Source organism: Macrotis lagotis, chromosome 1 (genome assembly GCF_037893015.1).
Source record: "Macrotis lagotis isolate mMagLag1 chromosome 1, bilby.v1.9.chrom.fasta, whole genome shotgun sequence".
Classification (NCBI taxonomy): domain Eukaryota; kingdom Metazoa; phylum Chordata; class Mammalia; order Peramelemorphia; family Peramelidae; genus Macrotis; species Macrotis lagotis.
Window position 1 is genome coordinate 654,794,469 of NC_133658.1, and position 25,248 is coordinate 654,819,716.

At 37.1% G+C, this 25,248-nt stretch overlaps 1 protein-coding gene across 10 annotated transcripts in view; it reads left to right on the forward strand.

Annotated features, from left to right (window-relative positions):
* The window catches only part of ANKRD44 (ankyrin repeat domain 44), a 367,960-nt gene that overhangs the window by 142,131 nt on the left and 200,581 nt on the right, over window positions 1-25,248 (forward strand). For all 10 annotated transcript variants that reach the window (XM_074215415.1, XM_074215412.1, XM_074215416.1 and 7 more), the window contains exon 2: window positions 13,321-13,404. In XM_074215415.1, coding sequence (XP_074071516.1) covers window positions 13,321-13,404 — 84 coding nt within the window. The remainder of the gene's footprint in view (window positions 1-13,320; window positions 13,405-25,248) is intronic.

The following is a 25,248-nucleotide window of genomic DNA, read 5'->3' on the forward strand; positions in this document are numbered from 1 at the left end:
TTTTTTACCTAGTAGATAGTGGGGGGGTTTAATAAATATTTGAAATGCCCCAATTGACAAATGGTCAAAGGATATGCAAAGGCAATTTACAGATGAGGAGATCAAAGTAATCCATAACCATATGAAAAAGTGCTCTAAATCATTAATTATTAGAGAAATGCAAATTAAAGCTTCTCTGAGGTACCACCTCACACCTCTCAGATTGGCCAATATGACCAGGAAGGATAATGATCATTGTTGGAAGGGTTGTGGGAAATCTGGGACACTATTACACTGCTGGTGGAGCTGTGAACTCATCCAACCCTTCTTGAGAGCTATTTGGAACTATGCCCAAAGGGCAACAAAAATGTGGATATCCTTTGACCCAGCAATACCACTACTGGGTCTATACCCTGAAGAGATAAGGAAAAAAGGGTAAAAACATTACTTGTACAAAAATATTTATAGCAGCCCTGTTTGTGGTGGCAAAGAATTGGAAATCCAGTAAATGTCCTTCAATTGGGGAATGGCTTAGCAAACTGTGGTATATGTATGTCATGGAACACTATTGTTCTATTAGAAACCAGGAGGGACGGGATTTCAGGGAAACCTGGAGGGATTTGCATGAACTGATGCTGAGTGAGATGAGCAGAACCAGAAAAACACTGTATACCCTAACAGCAACATGGGAGTGATGTTCAACCTTGAAGGACTTGCTCATTCCATCAGTGCCACAATTGGGAACAATTTTGGGCTGTCTGCAAAGGAGAGTGCCATCTGTATCCAGATAAGGAGCTGTGGAGTTTGAACAAAGTGCAAGGACTATTCCCTTTAATTTAGGAAAAAACAGATATCTTATTGTTTGATCTTGTTACCTCTTAGACTTCTCTTCTTTAAGGATATGATTTCTTTCTCATCACACCCAATTTGGATCAATGTACAAGATGGAAACAAAGACTGACAGAGTGCCTTCTGTGGGGGGATGGGGGAGGGAAGCAAGATGGGGGGGAATTGTAAAACTCAGATAATATCTTTAATAAAAATAAATTAAAAAATATATAAATATTTGAAATGAATTGTTGAATATTGTTCCCTTTTTGCCTTTGATTTCCCACCCTTAACCCCCTCTTTTAAGGTTGTCTCAAGATTCAGTCCTATCATCTATGATTTCATTGGAAACTGGCTGAATGTGAGCCAAATACATCAGTAAAGGTCATAGCTGAAACTAAACGGGACCTCAAGACATCTAATTCAACCCCTTTAGTTTACAGATGATGAAACTGTCAGAGAGGGAGCCTCAAAACCAAGTCTTCTTGAGTCTGAGTGTATCTGCCTAGTCAATAATTGTCATAAAAAGAATGATTAACATATAGCATTGTAAAGCTTACAAAGAGCTTTCTAGTTCTCTTCCAGGGTTGCAGGCAGAGGTGTTCCCATAACTTTATAAAATAAACGAAACAATTTTAATTTTTTAACATTTTCTCTCTGTGTCTTACTTAGGTTTAGCAAGCAACAAAACAATCAGGCCCTGATTTATAACTGGTTGCCATTTCTGAGATTTAAATGCTCACATGGAAAATTTAACAATGGCTTACTTGATATGGGTTGACTCCAACACTTCCCTGGATAGTGTAGGAATTAATCTTCATGTTATAAATGAGGTTCAGGAACTAAACCTTAGAAGGAAGGTGATTTATAGAGTTATAAATGGATTAGCAATATATGGACTCAATCCAGCTTGTGACTTCAAATCTAATGTTCTTTCTACTAAATCTTGAAACCTTCTAGCCCCTATGTGCCTCCTCTCACCCCTAGAGCACCTAATTTCTGAATTTTGGCATTTATCCTGTGCTTCATGGAGTTATTTGTTACTCTTAAAATACATAATTGGACTTCATCTTGCTCTGCACTGAGTTCCTGGAAAATGTGATGAAGTAGATTGTCTTTTCCTATGGAGGAACAACAGTACTTTCAGGGTTGTGTTTTAGACCAGATAGTGAGCATCAAATAAATCATAGCAATGACTTAACAGTGTGTGCTGAAAGCAAAGACATGACTACTTTATCTACCTCTTTAATCACTTAAAGTATTTCAAATTATGTTCTAAGTTTGAAAAACTAGGTATACTCATTTGTAAAAAAAAAAAAAAAAAAGGAGCCCCATAGGTTATAAAATTTATATCACACCTAAACACGGATCCATTATATTATAAATCTAACCTAGAACATCTTATTGTATGTTATAATAATGTAATGCTTAGTTTTTGAATGATGTTAATCAGTAGCATAGCATTCATTACGATTTTTAGGGGGAATTGTTCACACGACCCTATATTTCTTAGACTTTCCTGGACAGTTATTTGAAACTCTTATTTTTAAATTTTTTTTATTTATTTAAGACAATGGGGTTAAGTGACTTGCCCAAGGTCACAAAGTTAGGCAGTCACTGTCTGAGACAGGATTTGAACTCAGGTCCTCTTGACTTCAGGTCCAGTGTTCTATCCACTGTGCCACCTAGCTGCCCCTCATTGTTTTCCTTCATCTGTTTTACTCAAGCAAACCAATGCATTACAAATTATTCTACAGGCTCCACTGGGCTCCACATTGTGATTATCCTTTTAAAAATTAGTCTTTAATTGCCCACTTGGACCACTATATGGGACATTCATCTGTGGCATTTGTAGATAAAAGTATCATCATTTGAAATCTAAGTCTTAGATTGCAATCTAAGTGGGGCTGGGGGAAGGATAAGAACAAGGTGAGAGTGAGAGTCAATATGATACAATACAAAGTGACTTGGAGGTGCTATGGTACAGCAGAAAAATATTTTTAGAATCAGAGAACCTGATTTCAAACCCCAGCTCTGCAGCTTAGCAATTAAACAACAAATATTTATTAAATCACTGTTTTGTTGCCTGGAGCTGTATTATGTGCTAAGTGATTCAAAGATTGTCCCAGTCCTCAAGGAGGTTACTCTTATCAGGGAGACTTGTAAATTATCTCTTACCTTGGACAAATAAATTAATCTACTTAGGCCTTAGTTTTCTCATTTATAAAATGAAGGAGTTGGGATAAACAACATATGTGTCTCTTCTGACTCTAAATCTATAGACTTATGTCAACCTTTTGAGAAATGATGGGCCTTTCTTTGTATTCTCCATTTCCCCAACCACAGTGCATTAAAATTTGTTAGTTTATGTGTGTGTTGTGATAATTTTGGTAGGCTAGTGGTTGAAAATATTGACTTTTAAGGTTCATGGACTGCTTTGTAAATTTTAGATTTTAGTTATTACTAGGCATCATGATTCATTATGCTTGAATAAAACTGCTTTGGGGGATAGATAGAAAGTTTGGGGTAATGCAAGAGGATTTCAGAATAAACCTTCTTGCTTATCAGTGTTGTTGATCTGAATTTAACCATTTAAATATTTGCCTTATAATTACCCAGTATTTCCACTTTTCGTGACTGGTCCATTTAATACCCAGGCTGGATAACTTTCATGATGTTATGTAACTTTTCTGAAGCACAGCATGTTTTCTGACTGTTTGCACCACTGTTCCTTTCCTTCTATGGTTGGCCCCCAAAAGGAGGAGTGGACTAGATTAGATTAGAATCCTGGCTCTCCTGTTGAGCTGTTATTTCTAGCAAATGACAGAATTTCATGTTTTCCCTTCCATTGACTATGCCTCTTGGAATAGAAATATCTTTAAAGTTTCTGGGCTTGACAGCATTATTCATAATGCTATAAATTTTATAAAATCAAAGTGGGGCTAGGAGTGGGGGAGGGAGGGGATAACATAAATCAATAAAAATCCATAGACTAACTTGAGCCAGTATTGTAATTTTAACACTCCTTGTTCCCCTCTTCCCCTTTAAAACTTTTCACTCAAACCAGTATAACCAGGAGCCAAAGTGACAAGTTTAGTTTCTATCTTTTTAATTGCCTTGCTCACCTTCTGGTGCTAATGAAACTGATTCAAAATGAGTCAAAATGACCCATACTGATGGAAAAATGACTCAAAAAAGACCTCTAAAGGAGAAGAGACAAAAGTATGAATATTCTTAACTCTGGAAGACAGGTCTCTGAATAATTACTTATAAGTCTAATCATGTTAAACGCCTTCATGTTGGAAATGTTAATAAAAATAGGTATCTTTTAACATTCTTATCTTAGATGCCTTTTAATATGAGCAATCATTTATTAGGGTAGCTAGATGATGCGGTAGATAGAGTAATGGACCTTGAGGCAGAAAGCCCCATCTTTCTGAATTCAAATCTGGTCTTATATGCTTACTAGTTGTGTGATCCTGGACACTTAAGTGCTGCTTGCCTCAGAGTTGTTCTAGGATCTATGCCAAGAAAATCCCAAATAGGGTCATGAAGAGTCTGATACAACTGAAAATGATTGAGTTATTTATTGTATATGCATAGACTTTTTTAACCATATAATATTTCTTATTAATATTTAGAACACTAAAATTTAGTTTCAGTAATTGGAAGTATTGAAAAGTTTACATGGATAATATTTTTTTTAGAGACAAAATAAGTTTATTTAAGTATTGCAGTGATTAACAGAAATTAAGGGAAAGAAAGAGTTTAGGCAGGAAGTCACTGATCCTCTAAGGGGATTAGCAGCAGCTACAGTAGCTTCACTATACCATCAATGACATAAGCTGCTATGAGAAGATGACCAATAGCGTATCATATAAGAGTAGGAGATGTTATTTGGGGGCTCATGCTCACCCAGAGTCAGCTGGCCTCCAAAGGAAGATGAGTGACCCAACTGAGGAGTGAGTGAACTTTTAAAGGAGTGGGAAGATGAGGTAATTACATATATGTTTTATAGGGGCAGTAACTCAGAGAGCAGGGATGAGGTAATTAGGGATATACAGACTAGAGATGGTAGCTCAAAGGTTTAATCCCTTCAAGCTAAAGCCAGGATCCATTATTGATAGGGGTCTTGTTTTATGCCTGAGATTGGAATTTACAGAGTCTTGATAGGGAGGGGCAAGGTACTTTACTAAAAATTGCATTGATCTCCTTTCAGTAGTTTAGATAATAGGTGGGGGGGAGTCAGTGTTAATATAAGGTACATGGTCAGTGCAGAGGGAACCAATTAATTATATAACATTTCCCTTAACACTTCCTCTACTTCACTCCCCTCTCAAACAATTTTGAACCAAATTCATTTGGGAGTTTGGGCAAAGATACTCTTCTTAAGCTACTTCCAGCTGAAAAGGGAAAGAAGAGTTGTCACTGCCTAGCAGGTCCCATTTGAGGGGGAATTGGGGTGCATCCAGAAATAGGCTGAGGCAGCATCCAAGGGTGCTAGTTCCAGAGTTGTGTAGAGGTTGATACTGATAGTATTTCTAATTATGGGACAAAGTTCATGGTGATGTGAGGTATCCCTAATAAATTAAATTTTTTAATATCTTATGATATTCAGCACCTTATAACATTTAAACTCAGAATTTATGACATTATGACAAGCAAAACTTACTATTTAAATTTCATAACTTAAACAAAGTTTGACTGTCTCTTTTGCAAAACTGTAAGTACTGGCTGGTGCACAGATCAGTTGTTACCTAATAAAGGATTTCAGCTTATTTATTTAAGTGGATGATTTCAAGCAACAGTATTATTGCTACATCACCTATTAGTCAATAATAATGCCTTCCTTTCTTGCCTACAGATGGTCAGATGACAAAAGTCTGGACATGTGGGTTAGGAATATCTTGTTCAGTTAAGCTACTGGTTTTGTGTGTGTGTGTGTGTGTATGTGTGTCTCCATTTTCTTTTAGGCTTGAATGTTTTCATCACCCAATATAATCAGAAATTAGATAAACAAGATATCAAGAGATTTAAAGAAAGTTTTAAAGATGCACATCTGATCCTCAAAATTTTAGTTTCCCACTAATGTTTAAATTACAACTTTTTATTCTGTTGGACTTCTTTCCTAAAGTGGTGCTCTTTGAAAATTTAGTGGTGATAATACACTAAACACTTTGCTTGTTGAGTAAGAAACTCACTATAAATTGGGGACATCTTATTTCACATTAGAGAGCCTTGAAGTTTTACATTCTGAACACAACACACACACACACACACACACACACACACACACATATGTATACAGCTATAATTCTATAAGGTTTAAGATTTGAAAAGCACTTTCCTGACACCAGTAGCCTGGTCAGGTAGCAGTGCAATTATTATACTCATTTTATTGATAAGGAGAACTGTTCAAATTCAAGGGGTCCTTAATTTTAAGTCCAGTACACCTTACACTGCATTACATTTTGTTGTCAGTCAGTTGTTTCAGTTGTATTTGACTCTTCATGATCCCATTGAGGACTTCTTTGGTAAAGATGCTGGAATAGCTTATCCTTTCCTTCTCTAGCTCATTTTACAAATGAGGAAACCAAGGCAAATTAGATTAAGTGACTTGTCTGAGGTCTTATAGCTAGTGTCAGAGTCCAGACTTGAACTTAAGATGAGTCTTCCTGACTCCAGACAATACACTCCTTCCACTGTGCCACCTAGCTGCCTATGTCTCACATTTAGAGGTGGCATATTTTTGACTTTGTCAGTAGAAGCAACCAAATGACTAAGATTTAATTTCCCTGCTAATAATAATACTAGTCTATAGCATGGTTCTCTTAACAATAATGACCAGACTAAAAATAAGCTGAAATTTGTAAGGAAAGCCACAAATAATAAAAGAAGATTTTAGAAAAAAAAAGTTTTATTACATAAACGAGGATAATCACAAAAGACCTATCCATTGGTGAAGTGGATGGGTTTAAATAGCATCATTCTTGCTAAGACCTCAAAATGAAAATCCAAAGGCTCAATTAGATGTCGTATTTTTAACTGAATACTTATTTAGAAGTAACACTTCTGAACTCTCCATGTTCAAGGACTGTATCAAATAAGAACAGTCTCCTTTTAATTGTGTGATCTTGAGTATTTTTTTTACCCTGAATATCAGAAAGTTTACCCTTTTGTTCCCTCTAGTGTAAAAATTGTGGTTTAAATTAACCCTGGTTCAAATCCGAAAGCCCAGAGGAATTTGAATTCTAGTCCTTTGGGGTAGGGTCCAAGAACTACTATGTGGTATCCTATGGAATAAATTTCCACAGCTGAAGGGAAGCAAATGTGAAGACCCAAGAAGAAAAAATTCCAATGAGGAAAAGAGGGAGAAGTTAGCAGATGTGGCTGCACAGGGAACTCATCATTTTAGATTGTTTAAAAAGAGGTATGGGAAGGGGCGGCTAGGTGGCGTAGTGGATAAAGCACTGGCCTTGGAGTCAGGAGTACCTGGGTTGGGTTCAAATCTGGTCTCAGACACTTAATAATTACCTAGCTGTGTGGCCTTGGTCAAGTCACTTAACCCCATTTGCCTTGCAAAAAACCTAAAAAAAAAAAAGAGGTATGGAAGATTGAAGTAAAACAAACACAAGTGTGTCTTAGTCCTGCAAGACTAGTGTCAGAAATGCTAAAGCTAAAATTATGAACTGAATCTAGTAAGGAAAACTTAGGTCAATAGGTGTTTTAATGTTTTTGATCTTCATTAGGGAAAAGTGAAATCAAAAACGAATATGACCACTGAAGCATGATGAGGGTAACTAGAATGGAATGTTACATTAGAGACAAGGTAGAATTACTTAACTCTCATTTTGCAACTGTTTTTTCTGCCAAAGAGAATCTTGGATTGAAATGGACAGAGCAAAAAAATGAATAATAGGAAGTTAATAATGCCTATTATTGTAAGCTGTTTGAGGACTGGGACTATCTCTTGCCTCTTTTTTTTTTTTATATATCTTACCCTGGAGCATGGTAGGTTCTTAATAATGTCAATTGACTGATTACTATGAAGATAAATGAAGAGATAGTAAAAAGTCACCTAGATAATTTAGAGCAAAAAGTAATGCAATGACTATACATATTTGTATCGAGTTTTATTTTTCTTGCCTTCTTAATGTCTGTTCAGCAAAGAAAAGGGAAGGAAAGAAGAGCTGAAAATAAAAAATTTAATGCAAAATAAAAAGTAATGTAAATTCATAGGATCATAGAGCTAAAATAGAATATGTTTTGATTTCTTATTTTCTATATAATATTTATATAGCAGCACTTAAAAGCTTTCAAAGCTTTTATATATATTCTTTCATTCTTTAGGTGAGGTAACAAGGGTCCAGAGAAGGAAGTGTCTTGCCCATGCCTACATTATAGTAATAAATAGCCAAGAAAAAAAATTAATAATAAAAAAAGAATCTTTGTTATATGGATAGTTTTCTGAGTGGGAACAATGGAAAAGATGCAGAGGGAAAGTAGCCAATATAAAACCAAAAGATATAAATAAAATTTATTAGTTTAAATAAAATGTATATGGAAGGATTCAGACACTGAAATCCAATTCTTTTGACTCCAAATCCAGTATTTTCACTACACTACTTCCCAGGAAGATTGGCAAAGAGATGAACCTTTATCTTGTTGCTCATTGATCTCCTGAAACCTACTGGGAGATAATAAAAGTGACCTTTGAATCCAAAAATCCTCCTTTCCTTTCCAGCCTCAGCCTTCCTGCTGAAGATTGTCAGAACATAAGGCAGCTCTCCCTGGAAGGCTGTCAGCTACTCTTCTGGTCGAGCTGATCAGGGGACATTGGCAGATGCTCCTGAAAAACAGTATGCTATCAGTCAAGAAGCCACTCTGGGCATCTTTTTAAATGAACTTGAGCTATTTTGTCAGTGTTCTTTTTGCCTTCCTATTTGACCAGATGATGGTCCTAGTAACTTTAAAACTGTGAGAGGTGTTTCATTTTATGAAAGCTGGGCATGGCTAGAAAAACATTGTCAGTTGATAATGAAATAATAGCCACCCTAGAGTTGAACAGAGTTCTGTAATGGAAGATTTTGCCTGCTTTGACTCTTGCTACTATTTCATGTTTATTCAGTACTCCCTTTGCACTTCATTATATACATATTTAAATTTATTTTGTGCATTGCTACTCCTGAAATGTCTGAAACTTCAAATGGAAATACTTAAATACTACAAGATTAACACTATGTTGGTACAAAGGTAAAGGTAAGAAAGTTATACAGCAATCTCAGTTATATTGCTGTAGTTCCTTAAACAAAGCAAAAGAGGAAGAATTGAAAAAAATATAGAATACTCAACTGTTTTAGTGGGGTTGAGAATAAATATTCTCAACCACTGTGTGGGGTTGAGAATAAAGTCTTAAGCATTATGATTGAAATTGTTATAAAAAATTAAGGAACATTATCTGGATGCTGCTTTTATCCTTTTAGGTGGCAAGTAATTTATTGGAAGGATTAGCATTAGTCTGGACATTTGTGGGGAAGGGAGAAGGAGAAACAGAAGCTAGGGTGGAGCTAATGGAGCTTTGACCCAGTGCATCAAAATTTAGAAAATGTAGAAATTTATAGAAGGGAAGGTCCCAACCCATTATCTTTCTGGCTCTTGGCCATCAATATTTTATACATCTTACCCCAGACACTTAAAAAATGCTAGTTAGGATGGGGGGGGTGTGGGGGAGGGAATATTGAAAATATCTATTTAAAATACCTGTTTTAAAAACGGTATTAAATGCTCTAAAATGTTTTATATACTTACTGTTATCCTCATTTGTATGTATGTGTGTGTGTGCATGTTTGGGGTGGGGGGGATACATCTACAGTCCTCTAGAAATCAATGCCACTCAAATATTAGTTTTTTTTAGATAAGTTTTTTAAAACAGTGGTGATTATTTTATGGAGTGAGGCCATGTATGATCTGTTTGAACAGGATACACAAATGTGAATAATTTTGAATGTCTGATTTAAAATCATAGTGCTATTTGGGGACCTGACTGAAGAACAATGCCATGATCAAACTAATACCATCCTTGTGGTGTGTGCTGCTTTCTTCAGGCTTGAGCAAACAAATGATTTCTATTTCACTGGGAATATGTAGGAAGTGTATGTGTACATAAAACTGGAACTCCTAAAATCTGAGATTTGACTCTTTGTAGTTCTCTAAAGAACTCCCTATTGATGGATCCTTGTATAGAGTCAGTCACAGTGTTCAGTAGAGTAAATAGATTTAGTGGAGAAGAAAGAGCTATACAGAAACACACACACCACTTCTGTCCTACACACTGGTTTCGCTCTTTGGTCCAAGTGTCCCCAACAGCTCTCCTCGGGAACATTCCAGGCATAGTTTAGAACTGTTTGCTTTTCTTGATGAATGAATAAAAAAAGCAACAGTGTAGTCTACAGATTCCTTTAAGTATTTGAGGTATGCTCTACCTTGCTCTTCAAATTCCTGGCTGCAAAGGTAACTTAGAAAGATTGATTTCAATACAGTGAAAGGTTTTGGCTTCAGAATCTTGGTTTCACAGCTGTTGATAGAAGAAATTGGATTTTTCTTTCAAAATTCCTAAAATATTTGGATACTTTCTTTCATTTTCTTCATTGTTTAGGACTCAAAAAGGCATAAAATACTCACATTTGTGGCAACTTGATTTCACATTTTCCTAGCGAAGAGAGAGTGAACTTTCCTTTCATGAACTTTCTAGGTACATCCTCTTATATGCCAATCAGCATTTATTTCCTTGACTCCTCTTTTCTTGTTCTATTGAGAACCTACCCCGATCTTATTCCTTCCGACAAAGCCAAAGTTTAAAGAGAAATAGAAAAGAATTAGGGTGGACTGAACTTTTCTCTTCTGTTTCATACACCCAGGTCAGGTCATATCTTAAATCTCATCATTACTCAAAAAATAGCAAATTCTGAAATTCCTTTCTTTGCCCATAATATATTTTTTTAATCATATCCCTGAGTTTGAATTCCACTTTGGATATTTGTTAGTTGTGTGAATAAGACAGTTAAAGCTTTTCTTTGGTTTTCTCATTGGTAAAATGGGCATAACGCTGCCACGAAGATATCTGGCATTGTAGTATCAGTTTCTATAAGGATGACCTTAGTTCAAGTGTCAATTGTGTCTGATCCTAGTCAAATCACTTGATTTCTCAAAGTTATTCTAGACTAGAAGCTTCTAATCTATTTGGGGGAAGGAAATTTTATCATATTAGTTTAATCACAGATTTGGACCAAAGGGCTTCACAGGATTGCCATGAGATGTGTATGAGGTACAACATTCTGTTAATACTGACATAACTTAGTGAGAACAAGGAGAATTATTTAAAGAGCAAGGTCATTGATGACATGGGAAGGGAGAGGATGGATCCTTACAAACAGAGGGATTATTCTTTTTTTTTTAATCGTGCTAGTAACTGTCTTGACCTTTCTCTGGCCTTTAATCTCCTAACCCTCTGCCACGTGGCAATTAAAAAGGTTTGATAGACATAGTTTTTGGGTAATTTAATCACTTTATTCCTAAAACCAGCACATTATTAGTAAAAGGATGGTCTTTTAGCTGCTTCTCTTAACCCTAAAACAGTCTTAGAAATGGATCTGGTTTTATTTGTGTTTTGGAAGAGGAATGGCAATCAATTCTGATTGGTTGATACAGTGGGAGATGGGCAATATTAAAATGAGAGGTTGAGAGTGATAAGTCACACTTAGAATAAGAGTTTTTGTATTAAAATCTATATTTATCATCTATCCATCTATCTATCTTCTCCAATTTGGGGCAATCTAATGAAAAAGAACACCATAGGCTTACCCACCTTAGATTAAATCTGGGGGTCTGACCAAAATTGAGGTAATTTAATTCACTCTCATTATCAAGAGACTGAATTTTTAACTTTTTTTAAAATCAGGATTTTAGATGAAGAGGAGAATTCTGAATCTCTCTGAATAATTGGTTATTAATAATAATTTTTCTCAGCTATGCATACCCTGAATATCTATTCCTAGATGAAAATACTTTATTGTTATTGACCTCTTCCTCCACCGGTCCTCTCTCCCAGATGATGAAGACTGCTGGAGATAATGAGGAAATTTCTCATTGTCTTTATCACACATCTTTGCTGCAACTGTAGAGAATTGTTTTTATTCTTCTTTTATGGACTTTATCACTTTCTCCTCTATCTTCTATGACTTTGTTTTAAATAATCCCCCTTTCTTTATGTATCTTTAGTCTCTTCCTTATAGTATTTCTTCAAATTATATCTTTTGTTTCTGTTGTGTTCCTGTTCAAACTTCTAGAAAGAATAGGCTTCCTCAATTGTGGTAGCACATGCCTGTAATTCCAGCCTTTGGGAAAGCTAAGACACATACATATCTTGTTTTTGGAAATTCTGAGCTGCATTTGGCTATGCTGACACTGATGGGCATTACTATCGTGAATCCAAGGAGGGGAGCAACAGTATGGGTCAGAGATGGAGAAAGTTCCTGTGCCAATCAATTGTTGTATTGGATCCTTAAATAGTCTCTGTATTTCTAGCTTTTTGAAAAGATGTACTCTTTCTTTTTTAAAAAAAGATACTACTGGCTCATCACTCATTTTTGAACCTATTGAACCTTACATCAATCTCTACCACTTTATTGAAATAGTTCTTTCTCCAGTCAAAAGCTAATCAAATGGCATGTTTTTCTTTCCTTATTCTTGAATTGATATTATTTACCACCTCTTCCTTCTTGGTCTATTCCTTTCTTGGCTTATGTGACATTATAACTCTGAATTCTACTGCTTCTTTCTTTCTGACCATCCCTTTCTGTCTCCTTTTCTGTTTTTCTAACCATTTCTCTTCTTTTTGGAGTTCAGTAAGGTTTTTCCTTTGACCTATTTATTTTCTTCATATATTATCTTATTTTGTTATTTCTCCTGGCTTCAAATATTATCCCTGTTCAGATAATTTTAAAATCTATATCTCTACCCTCATGCTTCCCACAGCTAATCTGATACTTCCTGTGGGATAGCTCTACCTAAATGTTCCATACCCTCCACCTCAACATTCCAATACTGAATTTCAGTGTCTAGTTATATCAACTTCCTTCCAATGTCATTTTTAATTTGAAACTCCAGAGTCATTTTTGATTTTCATCTATTCCTCAGTTCTCATATCCAAAAGAGGCCAAATCCAGGCTAGATGCAACATGTCTTACACACAGCTTCTCTTCTTCTTTCCTAGGTTCAGGTCCTCACTTCTTTTTAATTAGATCATTATATAATAGGCTCCTTATTGGCCTTTCCAGCTCCAGTATCTCCTCTCTTCAATCCTCTTCCCATACTGTTAATGAATTAATATTTTAATATACAGCTATGATCCTGTCATTCTATAAATCTTATGTATTAGATATATTAAAATGTAGATAAATAAAAATATTTTTCATTTTAAAAATAATCCTGACTTGAATTCTTTTTATGTTACAGCCCCCACTGGTCCAAGCAATTTTCAGTGGTGATCCAGAAGAGATACGAATGTTGATCTACAAAACAGAAGATGTGAATGCTCTGGTAAGTGATGTTATTTATTAATCAAATAGTTTTACCTACCCCAGATCTGAAGATGTGAAACAATTAAGAAAATAGCTGCAAAAAACAAGAAATTGAAAAAAAAATCTGGTAGTCAATGATTTATGAATTTAATAGTTTTTAGAACTAAGTTGAACAAATAATTAAATATAGTGCCTGCTATTAATTCCCTTGATGGAACTTATTTAAATTTGTAATCCTGTCAATGATAGGGGACTTCTCTAAAGTTCTTAATTGTGAAATAAAAGTAGAAGAGTTAAAGCATCTTCAGTGTCTAATTCTGAATTGCAGTAGGCTATATTGACACTATAGTAAGATGGGTGTTATGATGTTAAACTCAAGGAGAGGAGCAGTATAGGTCAGAAATGGGGTATATACTTAATACTTAATATTTTTTTTTTAGGTTTTTGCAAGGCAAGGGGGGTTAAGTGGCTTGCCCAAGGCCACACACACAGCTAGGTAATTATTAAGTGTCTGAGGTTGGATTTGAACTCAGGTCCTCCTGACTCCAGGGCTGGTGCTCTATCCACTGGGCCACCTAGCTGCCCCTCCACATCTGTTTTCAAGGAACTTACATATAGGAGATGATATTTGAATTGACGTTTGAAGGAAACAAAGTATTCCAAGAGCTAACATCTTCCCATTATACATTCTTTATGATATCTTATCAGTAGTCAGTTATAATAGCTACTTTTTTGTGGGGGTGGGCTCAATGATTTTCTGGGACTTCATTTAGTGACCAAACTTCAGATGAGTACTTGCAAGGAAATTGAAAGAACACAGGGCTTGGTCAGGATTCAACCTACTTTGAATAGATTTGAATAAATTACATAGCCAAGAGGTAGATAATGTCACTACCTTTGAGTCTCAGTTTTCTTATCTGTAAAATAGTAGTTATGGGGGCAAGTGAATTTATAAAACTTGAAGTGCTATAGAAACATAAGAATTATTATTGATCTCACCAGCTTGCTATGTTCCAGACTTTAGAATTTTTTATAGGGTTTTCTTACAGATGATAGTGATCAAATGAATATTTTCATCATTGAAAAAGAAGAAATTGGATTAAACTAGCATGAAGGATGTGATAAGATAAAAGGCAAAATTCTGATTAGTGAAGGTTGTTAAGTATTGAAATGGAATGATTAGGAAGGGTGAAAAACAAAGCAAAACAAAAAACACCCAAACAAGAAAGTGAGGGAAGGCTGGGTGGTACAGTGGGTGCAGTGGGTGGAGTACCTGAGTTCAAATCTGGCCTCAGACTCTTGATAATTACCTGGCTGTGTGGCCTTGGGCAAGCCACTTGACCCCATTGCCTTGCAAAAACTAAAAAAAAAAGATAGTGACTCTTCTGTCTGGGAAGATTTAACTGTGGATATGGTGGAGATGTACACATAACTTTCACAGATCACATTAAACTCTTTGGAAAGCATGGTCTTGTGGGGAGAACACCAAGACTAAGTGTCAGGAAGACTGGCTTCCAGTTCTAATTTTGCTATTAACCATGTTATTAACCATGGGCAAATCATTTCACCTCATTTTTCCCATCTGTTAATGAGGTGATTGGCTTATCAGAAAAGTATCAGATACTTGATATTCTGATATTCCTAAAATCTTAAAATAAAGTTAACAATTGATGCTTTTCCCAAGCTTCCTGAATTTAAAAGAATTTCTTAAAATAACAAAACAAGGGGTGGCTAGGTGGATAAAGTGGATAAAGCACTGGCCCTGGAATCAGGAGTACCTGGTCTCAGACACTTAATAATTACCTAGTTGTGTGGCCTTGGGCAAGCCACTTAACCCCCTTTGCCTTGCAAAAACCTAAAAAAAAAAATAGCAAAGTAAAACAAAAATTGTGAACCAGAGATTCATACAGTCAGAGAATCTGAGTTGGAAGGAATTACATTGGCCATTTGTCACAGCTCATATGTGAAAAAGGAATCATACCCCCATCACACCTTAACAAAGGGTCCCCCATGTTGTTTTTTTTTTCTGGATAACTCTATTAGGAAGATTTCCCCTTATCTTGAGCCTACTTTTATCATCCCAATAACTTGTACCTATTTCTCTTGGTTCTGGCTTTTGAGACTTGAGATAGACAAGTTGAAATCCTCTTCTAAGTGACAGCTCTTTAAGAAGGCATCAATCAACCAATCAATAAACATTTATTAAGTCCCATTATGTACCAGGCATCTTTTTTTCCCCCAGGCTACCTATCCTCAGCCATTTTACCCAAGTCTCAGATTCAAGGTCCTTCACCATCCTGATTGCCCTCTTCTGGAGGAAGCTTATGATTTTCCTTCCTAAAACATGGTGCCCAGATATGAACAAAATATTCCAGCTGTGGTCTGATCAAGGCTATCACTAGACTCTGATTCCTTAAGCAAATAATTTAGTATGAAGAACTGAGAAAATACTTAAGCCAGAGAATTATGCTTTACAAATTAGGAAAACAAAAATGAGATCTTTGGTGAGATGGGAGAAGACTAAAAGCAGAGTATTCTTTGACATTCTGCACCTTTCTTCCTTGTTAAATGTAAAACCATCATCCGTTCATTGAGCTAATGCTATGAGTTCAGCTCCCTGAAATGGAAGCTCTGCTCCTTTGACCCCAGTCTGCTTATTTACGAAATTCCTTTTCTGGGATTCAGGGAAGGCAAGTTGGAGTTTCTCAGTTACATAAAGGGAAATTAATGATTTTGTTTTTGTGGGCAGATGCTATTCTTCATCAGGCAGTAATGGGATAAGTTGTCCCTTATTGGACCTTTGTCCAGACTTTGGGAATTCCATTTGGAATCTGTGCCCTGTTCTATATATAGAGTGATGTAGTAGCTCATGATGCCACTAAGTTGGGCACAGAGATGTCTTTTCAATGGCCATTTTAAATACAAAATTGAAGGCCTAATCAAGGCTTCTTCTGTCTGGTTAGCATCATTCTTTAATTATTCTTTCAGGACAACTGAACAGTGTGAGACACCCCATTCTTCAAGAACTGTTTTTCTTCACCCTGCTCTGACATAATGCCAGCTGAAGATGCCAAAGATTATTCAGACATTTTACAAATAGGAAAATCTTTGTAACTGTTGTAGGTTAGAGATTTAAAGTTCAATTGAGAATTTTCAAGATAATAGTATTGTCACTCTTTTATGTATGAGTGACAATTCCCTCTCTTGTAAGCACACAAACCACATAATATATCAACAGAAGATTTTACTTATTAATATCAAATTTTTGATAGTGATTTTCCATTTGTAAAGTACTCTCACAGACACTTTATTATTTAAACTTCACAAAATCCTGTGTGATAGGCAGGACATGTATTATTTCCATTTTCTGATGGGTAAAAAATTAAGCTAAGAAAGGTTGTGAGAAAGATCATGGTTTGGTACAAGAACATTTTTTTGGAGTCAATGGATTTGAGTTTGAGTCCCACCTCTACCATTTACTACCTATATGTTTTAGCTCAAGTCACTTAGCCCTTTTAGGTATCAATTTCATCATCTATAATGTAAAATTAGACTTGGTGATTTCTAATATCTCTGGATTCTATGCATCACTCAAATTCACATCATTAATGGACTAGCAAAGCATTGGTTAGAACCCAAGATACCACTATCTTCTTCCCAATTATTCATTCTTGCTTGCAACCTCAATATTGTCTTCAACTCCTCATTCATACTCTACATATCCATTCCATTGTCAGATCTTGTAATTTCTATCTCCACAATATTTCTTACATATGTCCCTTTCTCTCTAATCATATACAGTCTTCACTAGTTCAAATTCTTTCTCCTAGATTATTACAATAATTCCTATTTGACCTCCCTTCTTTAAGTCTCTTCCTATCTAGTCAATTTTTCACTTAGCAGCCAAAATGATTTTCCTAAGCCATCCCCTTTTCATCCTCTTCTCAATATATTATAATAGTTTCCTGTTATAATAGCAGTTAGACTTTGTATAGTGTTTTAAGATTTGCATGTGCTATACTTATATTATTTCATTTGAATCCTTAAAACAACATCTTTGTGAGGTAGGTGCTATTTTTAATCTCCATTTTACAGAGGAGGAAATTGAAGTTGAAAAAGGTTAAAGGTGATATATCCATGGTATAACAACTAATAAGAGTCAGAGGAAAGATTTAAACTCAGGTCTTACTTCTAGGAGCAAATATAAAATCTCTCTGTTTGGCATTTATAGCCCTTTATAATCTGATCTCTTCTTACTTTTCTGAGGGTGCCCTGCCACTCTATGATCCAGTTTATGCCCTGCCACTCTATGATCCAGCTACATTGGTCAACTTGCTTATGTGTAAGCATATGACCTGCCATCATTCCAATTTGTGCTTTGTCCTGGCTACCATCCATGATTGGACTTCTTCCCCTCCTTCTCTCTGACTCTTGGCTTCCCTGGATTCTTTCAAGACTCAGTTTAAATCCTACATTTTTGCTAGTGCCCTCTTTATGGAATTACTTTATATTTACACTATTTGGGTATGTATGTATGTATTTGTATATATACACAACTATGTATGTATGTGTATTTATGAATTTTCCATTTACATTACTACTTACATATCTCATCTATAAAAATGTGAGAATTTTGGGAGCTTTTGGGTTATTTTCCAGGTATATCTGACTCTTTACAAGATACTAGAGTTGTTGCCATCTCTACAGTTTATTTTATAGATGAGGAACTGAGGTAAACAGAGATAAGTGACTTGCTCAACTAGTGTCTGAGTTCAGATTTGAACTCAGGAAGATGGATTTTCCTGACTCCAAGCTCAGTGCTTGATTCAGTGTTACCCAGTTGCCCCTTCTTTAGGAGCAGGAACTGTGTTTTTTATCTTCTTTTTATCTCCCACTTAGGATAGTGCATTCAGTAAGCACTTAATCAAAGATTATAAAAAAGGAATAAATGATTGTTGACTGATTACCTTGGCAGACCATGACTTTTCCCTTATTGAGGTTCTTCCCCCATCCCCCTTTGACTAGAACTCATTTTAATAGTTCCTAAATGATTTATGCCCTGGAGGTCTGCCAGTAATCAACTTGAGGAAGGAGTGAAAAGGTAAAAAGTTTAAAGGTCTGAATCCTCCTTCAATCTAAGTAGGGTTACCTGACTTTGTTAGAAATATGTTTCACAAAGGAAATATTTCCTATCTCGAATACCCCACTTTTTGAATAATCTTAGTGTATATATATGTCAAGCACAAAAATGTGTGTGTATATGGAGTCATATATAGTGTGTATGTTTGTATATGCTCGAATTCTTCAGAGAAGCCATAAATTCATCATTGTAGGTACAATTTTTTCTCAAGGATATGAACCTTCTTTTTTTTTTTGAGACTTGACAGAGACTTTAATGATTTTCCAATCCAACCCATATAGCAAAAAGTTTTCTTAGTTTAACATAATAATAATAATTAGAATTTATAAGAGTAGATTTTATAAGAGTTGTAAAACATAACAAATATCTCATTTGCTTATTACAACAGTCATGGGAGGTAGGTGTTATTATCATCACTGTTTTTATACAGGAAACTGAGAGAGGTAAGAGATTAGGTGACTTGGCCAGGGCTATTGCTAATAAACTTCTGAGACCATGTTTGAACTTAGATCTTTTTGACACTTAAGTCCAGTGCTCTATCCACTGTACCACCAAGTTGCCTATTTTTTTTATTTTTTTATTTTAAATTTATTTTTTATTCTCATTTTGTACAAATGTTTTTCTTTACATTAATAAAATATACTTGTTTACAAGTAAACAAAATACCCCTCCCCCCATGAATATAGATAGACTTGCTTGGGCAAAAAAGTAAAGGGGGAAGAAAAAAAATTAAAATTAAAAAAAATAATAGTAATAATTGTAGGTATGGCCAGGTGGTGCAATGGACAAAGCACCAGCCCTGGAGCCACGAGCACCTGAGTCCATATCCAGCCTCGAAAACTCAGTAATCACCCAGCCATGTGACATGCAAGCCACCCGATCCCCACTGCCCTGCAAAAACCAAAAAGAAGAAAAAAAACCCCAAAATAAAATAAAATAAAATAAAATAGTAATAATAGTAGGGGTGGCGGGGTGGCAGACAGAGCATTGGCCCTTGAGCCAGGAGCACCTGGGTCCGAATCTGGCCCCAGACACCCAATGATCACCCTGCTATGTGGCCCCAGGCAGGCCACCCAGCCCCACTTGCTCTGAACCCTCCCCCAAATAATAATAACAAAAAATGTGTTTCAGTCTTTGTTCCAACACCATCAACTCTGTCATGAGTGGATCACATTCTTTATGATAAGTCCATCACAAAAGTTACTTCCATATTTTTCCAACGTTGCCATTGCTGATCGCAACTCCCTCCTTTCTTATTTCTCCACTACCATGTACTATATTTTCTCTCTCCTTTCACTCTGACTGTGCTATAGGGTTGCTGAGTGGCACAGCAGACAGATCCCTGGTCCCGGGGCCAAGAAGCCCTGAGCCTCCATACCACCCCTTAGGCCCAGAATCCATCTGGCCCTATGGTCCTGGGTAGGCCATCCAATCCCAGCCCCTTGCAAGAAGTAAAAAAAGAAAATGTGTTATATCTGACCACTGTCCCCCCATGGTCCATCCTCTCCTCCTTTATTCACATCCCCACCTCTTCCCCCTGCTCCCCCCTCCTTCTTACTCCAGATGTCTATACCCTATTGAGTATATTTGCTGTTTCCTCTCCTAGCCATCTCTGATGAGAGCAAAGGTTCCCTCATTCCTCCTTGCCTCCCCCCTTCCATATCATTGCAATAGCTCATTGTAATAAAAAAAATCTTATTGTGTGAAATAGCTTGGACTATTCCTCCTCTCCTTTTTCTTTCTCCCATTCCATTTCCTTTTTTTCTTATTGACTATATTTTTACACCATATTTTATCTTCGAATTCAGCTTTCTCCTGTGCTTCAACTATAAAAAGCTCCCTCTACCTGCTCTATTAACTGAGATGGTTCATATGAATATTATCAGTATCATTTTTCTATACATGCAGTTCATCCTCATTAAGTCCCTCATATTTCCCCCCTCTCCTCCAATATCCATGCTTCACCTGAGTCCTGTATCTGAAGATCAAACCTTCTGTTCAGCTCTGGCCATTCCAAAAGGAACCTTTGAAATTCCCCTGCTTCATTGAAAGTCCATCTTTTTCCCTGGAAGAGGACATTCAGCCTTGCTGGGTAGTTCATTCTTGGCTGCATTCTAAGCTCTTTTGCCTTCCGGTATATTGTATTCCAAGCCCTATGAGCTTCCAATGTAGCTGCTGCTAAGTCCTGTGTGATCCTGATTGCAGCTCCACGATATTTGAACTGTGTCCTTCTGGCTGCTTGTAATATTTTCTCTTTGACTTGGGAGTTCTGGAACTTGGCTATAATATTCCTGGGGGTTGGTTTTTTGGGATCTCTTTCTCGGGGGGATCGGTGGATTCTCTCCATTTCTATTTTGCCCTCTGCTTCTAGAATATCAGGGCAATTTTCCTGTAGTAATTCTTTGAAAATGATGTCAAGGCTCTTTTCCTGATCATGACTTTCTGGTATTCCAATAATTTTCAAATTATCTTTCCTAAGTCTGTTTTCCATAGCAGTTGTTTTTTCAATGAGATATTTCACATTTTCTTCTAATTTTTCATTTTTGTGGTTTTGAAGTATTGATTCCTGATTTCTGTTAAATTCATCAATCTCCCTGAATTCTATTCTTTGTCTGAAGGATTTGTTCTCCTCAGAGAGTTTTCTTATCTCTTTTTCCATCTGGCCAATTTTGCTTTTTAAAGCATTCTTCTCCTCAATAACTTTTTGAACTGTTTTATCCATTTGACCTAAGCTGTTTTTTAGCATGCTATTTTCTTCAGCATTTTTTTGGATTTCCTTGACTAAGCTGCTGACTTCATTTTCATGTTTTTCCTGCATCTCTCTCCTTTCTTTTCCCAGTTTTTCTTCTAACTCCCTCATTTGATTTTCAAAGTCTTTTTTGAGCTCTATCATAGCCTGAGCCCAATTTCTGTTTTTCTTGGAGTCTTCAGATGCAGGAGCTTGTGCTTCCTCATCTTCAGACTGAGTATTTTGATCCTTCTTGGGCTCATTTGCAAAATATTTCTCAATGGTTTTCCTCTTGTTTCTTTGTTCATTTTCCCAGCCTAAGCCTGTTTTGGGGGGTGCTTCCTGAGCTTTTGGGACACTCCCACAAGGGTCTCAATGTGTGAGGCTCTGTCCTCCCTCCTGGTCTGTGAATGAACATAAGCGCCCCCCTCTGCCACGGGGCTGAGGTGGGGGGGGGCCCTGCTGTTCTATGGGCGGGCCTAGACTGTGATCAGGATCTGAATGTGGTCAGAGCTCCAGAGTCCTGTTCCAGGGGCAGAGGACAGAGCTCTGCAGTCTCTCTTCACTCCCCTCCCTCAGCTCAATGGGCTCATGCCCTGGGGGCTCCTGCTTACCAGCTCCACCTGCTTCTGTTTCTGGGTCTAGGCTCTGAAAGACCAGGCTGCTGGCTGTGTGCCCTGAGGGCTGGGCTCCAGGTGCTTGCTCTGGCAGAGGTCCCCCGCTGTTTACCCACTTTGTGCCCGGTGCTCTCCGGGGTGCAGCTCAGGAGACTCCCGCGCTGCTGTGAGCTGAGGCTCCCAGCACCCTGGGGCTGCCTCCGGGAGGCTGAAGTTCTTTGGCTCTGGCGGGCTGCCCCTTTGGCGGGCCACCCCTCTGGCCCCAGGGAGCAGAGCCTCTCTGCTCTTTTCCAGGTTACCTTGAGTAGGAGAACTGCCTCACTGGGTCCCTTTGTGGGTTCTGTCTCTCGAAAGTTTAGTTAGAGTCCTTAGTTTATGAGTTTTTATCAGAGAGCTCCTAAGACTGGATCCCTTCATGTCGCCATCTTGGCCCCACCCCTCCTGAACCTTCTTTCAAGACACCTTTACTGTCTAAAAACTGGAAAAAGTTAGAAATAGCTTGAGTCTCAAGATATTTAGTATATGCATACATACTACCCCCACATATGTATATACGTGTGTGTATGTGTTCTCTAGTCTTCTATAGACTTGAGTTCAGAATCTAGAGCCTTTTAATGTTAATTTATTTGTCTGTTTTTTCTCTCCACATATTCTGAAAACTGAATTGTCTGTTCTTCATTCTTTAAGAAGACCATGACGTTAGGGAGGTACTGTCATGACAAGCATGTAAATTGGATTTGAGTGAAGGGGAGGCTATGCTAAGACACCAACCTCACTTTCTCCTCCAGTCATCTGGGTCTAGTAGTCAGATATGGATCTGGATGACTCAAGATAGCCCTGGATGAGAGGCCAGGCAATCAGGGTTAAGTGACTTGCCCAGGGTCACACAACTGGTAAATGTCTGAGGCTGGATTCAAGCTCCTCCTGACTCAAGGCCAGTGCTCACTCTACTATGCTATCTAGTTGCCATTGAGAACTAGAAACTACTAAAGGAAACTCAGGCCTAAGTTTTCTAGTTGTTTGCTGTTTTTTGTTGGCATGGCAGAAAGTTGAATCAGTACAGAAATGAAAGTTGTGGTAATGAACATGGTATTGGCCACCTTTATAGATAAATATACTATCCTTTTGCTTCAACCCCACCCTAAAGTGGTTTGGGACTTAAGTTCATCCAAACTCACTACTCTGCTGAGGCAAGGTTGGACTTGGTCTCTGCCTGAAGCTTATTTAACTCTCCTGGAGTGTCCTGGGACTGCAGTTTGTGTCTGCGATTGCCTTCTTTCTCTATTAATTTCTATGTCATCTGTAAGCTATTGCTTTTCAAATTAGCTCCAGGTTTCATCTCTATGCTGGTTTCTGGATCATCTCTCTCATATTCTTCATGGCTATCATTACTCCTATTACATTGGTGGCTGATAGGAGGACAAGGGTTGGAAACTTCCTGACTATCCATTTCATTGAGCCAGAGCAAAGGGCTTGAGCAATTGGTGGGGCCTTGGTGAGAAACCATATTCATCATATGTGCAGATCTTGCTCTTAAAGGAAACCTTTCCCTCCCTCCAGAATAGGAAAAAAAGGAAGGAAGAGCTATGCACAGACCAGTCCATCAAGGAGCTCCTTTGGATGTAGGAGCATGCTTAGTTTAATAGGGCATAAATGGCCAAAAAATCCAATATAGGACAAAACACCTATATGCACCACCCACACTGAAATCCTAAAGAACTCCTTGCCTCATTCTTTTTTTTTTTTCATTCTAAGACAGGGTCATAATCTGCAGCCTATGAACTTAAAAACTTTTTGTTTATAACTATATTTCAATATAATTCTTTATTTAAAAGCTTTATTCTGAAAAGGAGTCCATTGCTTCACCAGACTAAAGGGATCCTTGATAGAAGAAAGGTTAAGGGGTGGCTAGGTGGCACAGTAGATAGAGCACTGGCCCCAGAGTCAGGAGTACCTGAGTTCAAATTTGGCCCCAGACACTTAATAATTACCTAGCTGTGTGGCCTTGGGCAAGTCACTTAACCCCATTGCCTTGCAAGAAGAAGAAGAAGAAAGGTTTAAGAATCTCACTCCTAAGGAAAAGTCAGAATTTAGTGCTCTTTAGTCTGCTAGTTGTTACAGTGAATAGAGTACCTGACTTGGAGTAAAGAAAACCTGAATTCAAACCCTGCCTTAGACACTGACTAATGTGTGACTTTCATTTAATCTTTTAAGCCTCAGTGATTTCGTTTATAAAATGGGGTTGATAATAATCATACCTACATTATAACAGGATCATTATGAGAATCACATAAGATAGTGAATGTAAAATGCCTTACAAATCTTAAAGCTTTTTTTGGATGTTAGTTATTTGCTTTGGCTCTTTGGTTTCATAGCATCAGGAGAGTTAGGATGTAGTGGCAATTCCTTCTGTTTGATGGGAAGGAACTTTTTCTTCTTTCAGTATGTCATCCTTATTTTTTTTAGTTTTAGTTTTTTTTTTTTTTTTTTGCAATGCAAATGGGGTTAAGTGGCTTGCCCAAGGCCACACAGCTAGGCAATTATTAAGTGTCTGAGGTTCGATTTGAACTCAGGTACTCCTGACTCCAGGGGCAGTGCTCCATCTACTTCGTCACCTAGCCACCCCTGGAAAGTACATTTTATTCGAACAATTGGATATGTTATTTTAAGTAAAGGACCCTCACTAGGCTTTGACAAATATCTCACCACTTTATAAATTGTGAACAACTTTGTTGTCATATTCATTATTCCATATTTCCTTATTAGAGATTTTATGTCTCTTTCTTGGGAGGGAAAATGCAGACAAGAAATTTTTCCAACTTAACTTGGATGAATTTTTAGGACTTGTCTTCTGAGAAAGGCCCAGATACCCCCTTAGGGGCTATCACTTTGATATAATGGGATGGTTTGGCTTCAGGCAAGAGTAAAGAGTAAGTTCAGTGGTTTTGGGACCCATTTAAATACTCTCCTCATGTGAACTCTTCAGCTCTTTCATTTAGAAAGGTTCATTAAAGAGAAAACTCCACCAAGTTGTAGTTATTAAGGATTCAGTATTTTTTTGGTAGGGATGTAATTGAGAAGACATTTTGTAAGATTTCCTAACCATCTGCCATAGTTTGAGAGCTGTGATTCAGCAGCCCTTGCAAAAGTACTGAATTTCTCTACAAAGTCTAATTTTTGCCAGCATGATAACAGGAATGCCTTTGTTGAAATGTGGTTTGGGTCTGAATATAAGAACTATTTAAAAATGTTATTTTAAACTTCATTCTAGCAAAGATTTCCTGGTAGGTGCTTAGGGCACCTTTAAATTAAAGTCTAAGTTGTTTTTTCCCAAGGGATTTCCTAAGGTAAACTATGAATGTTTTTTTGAATCCAAAT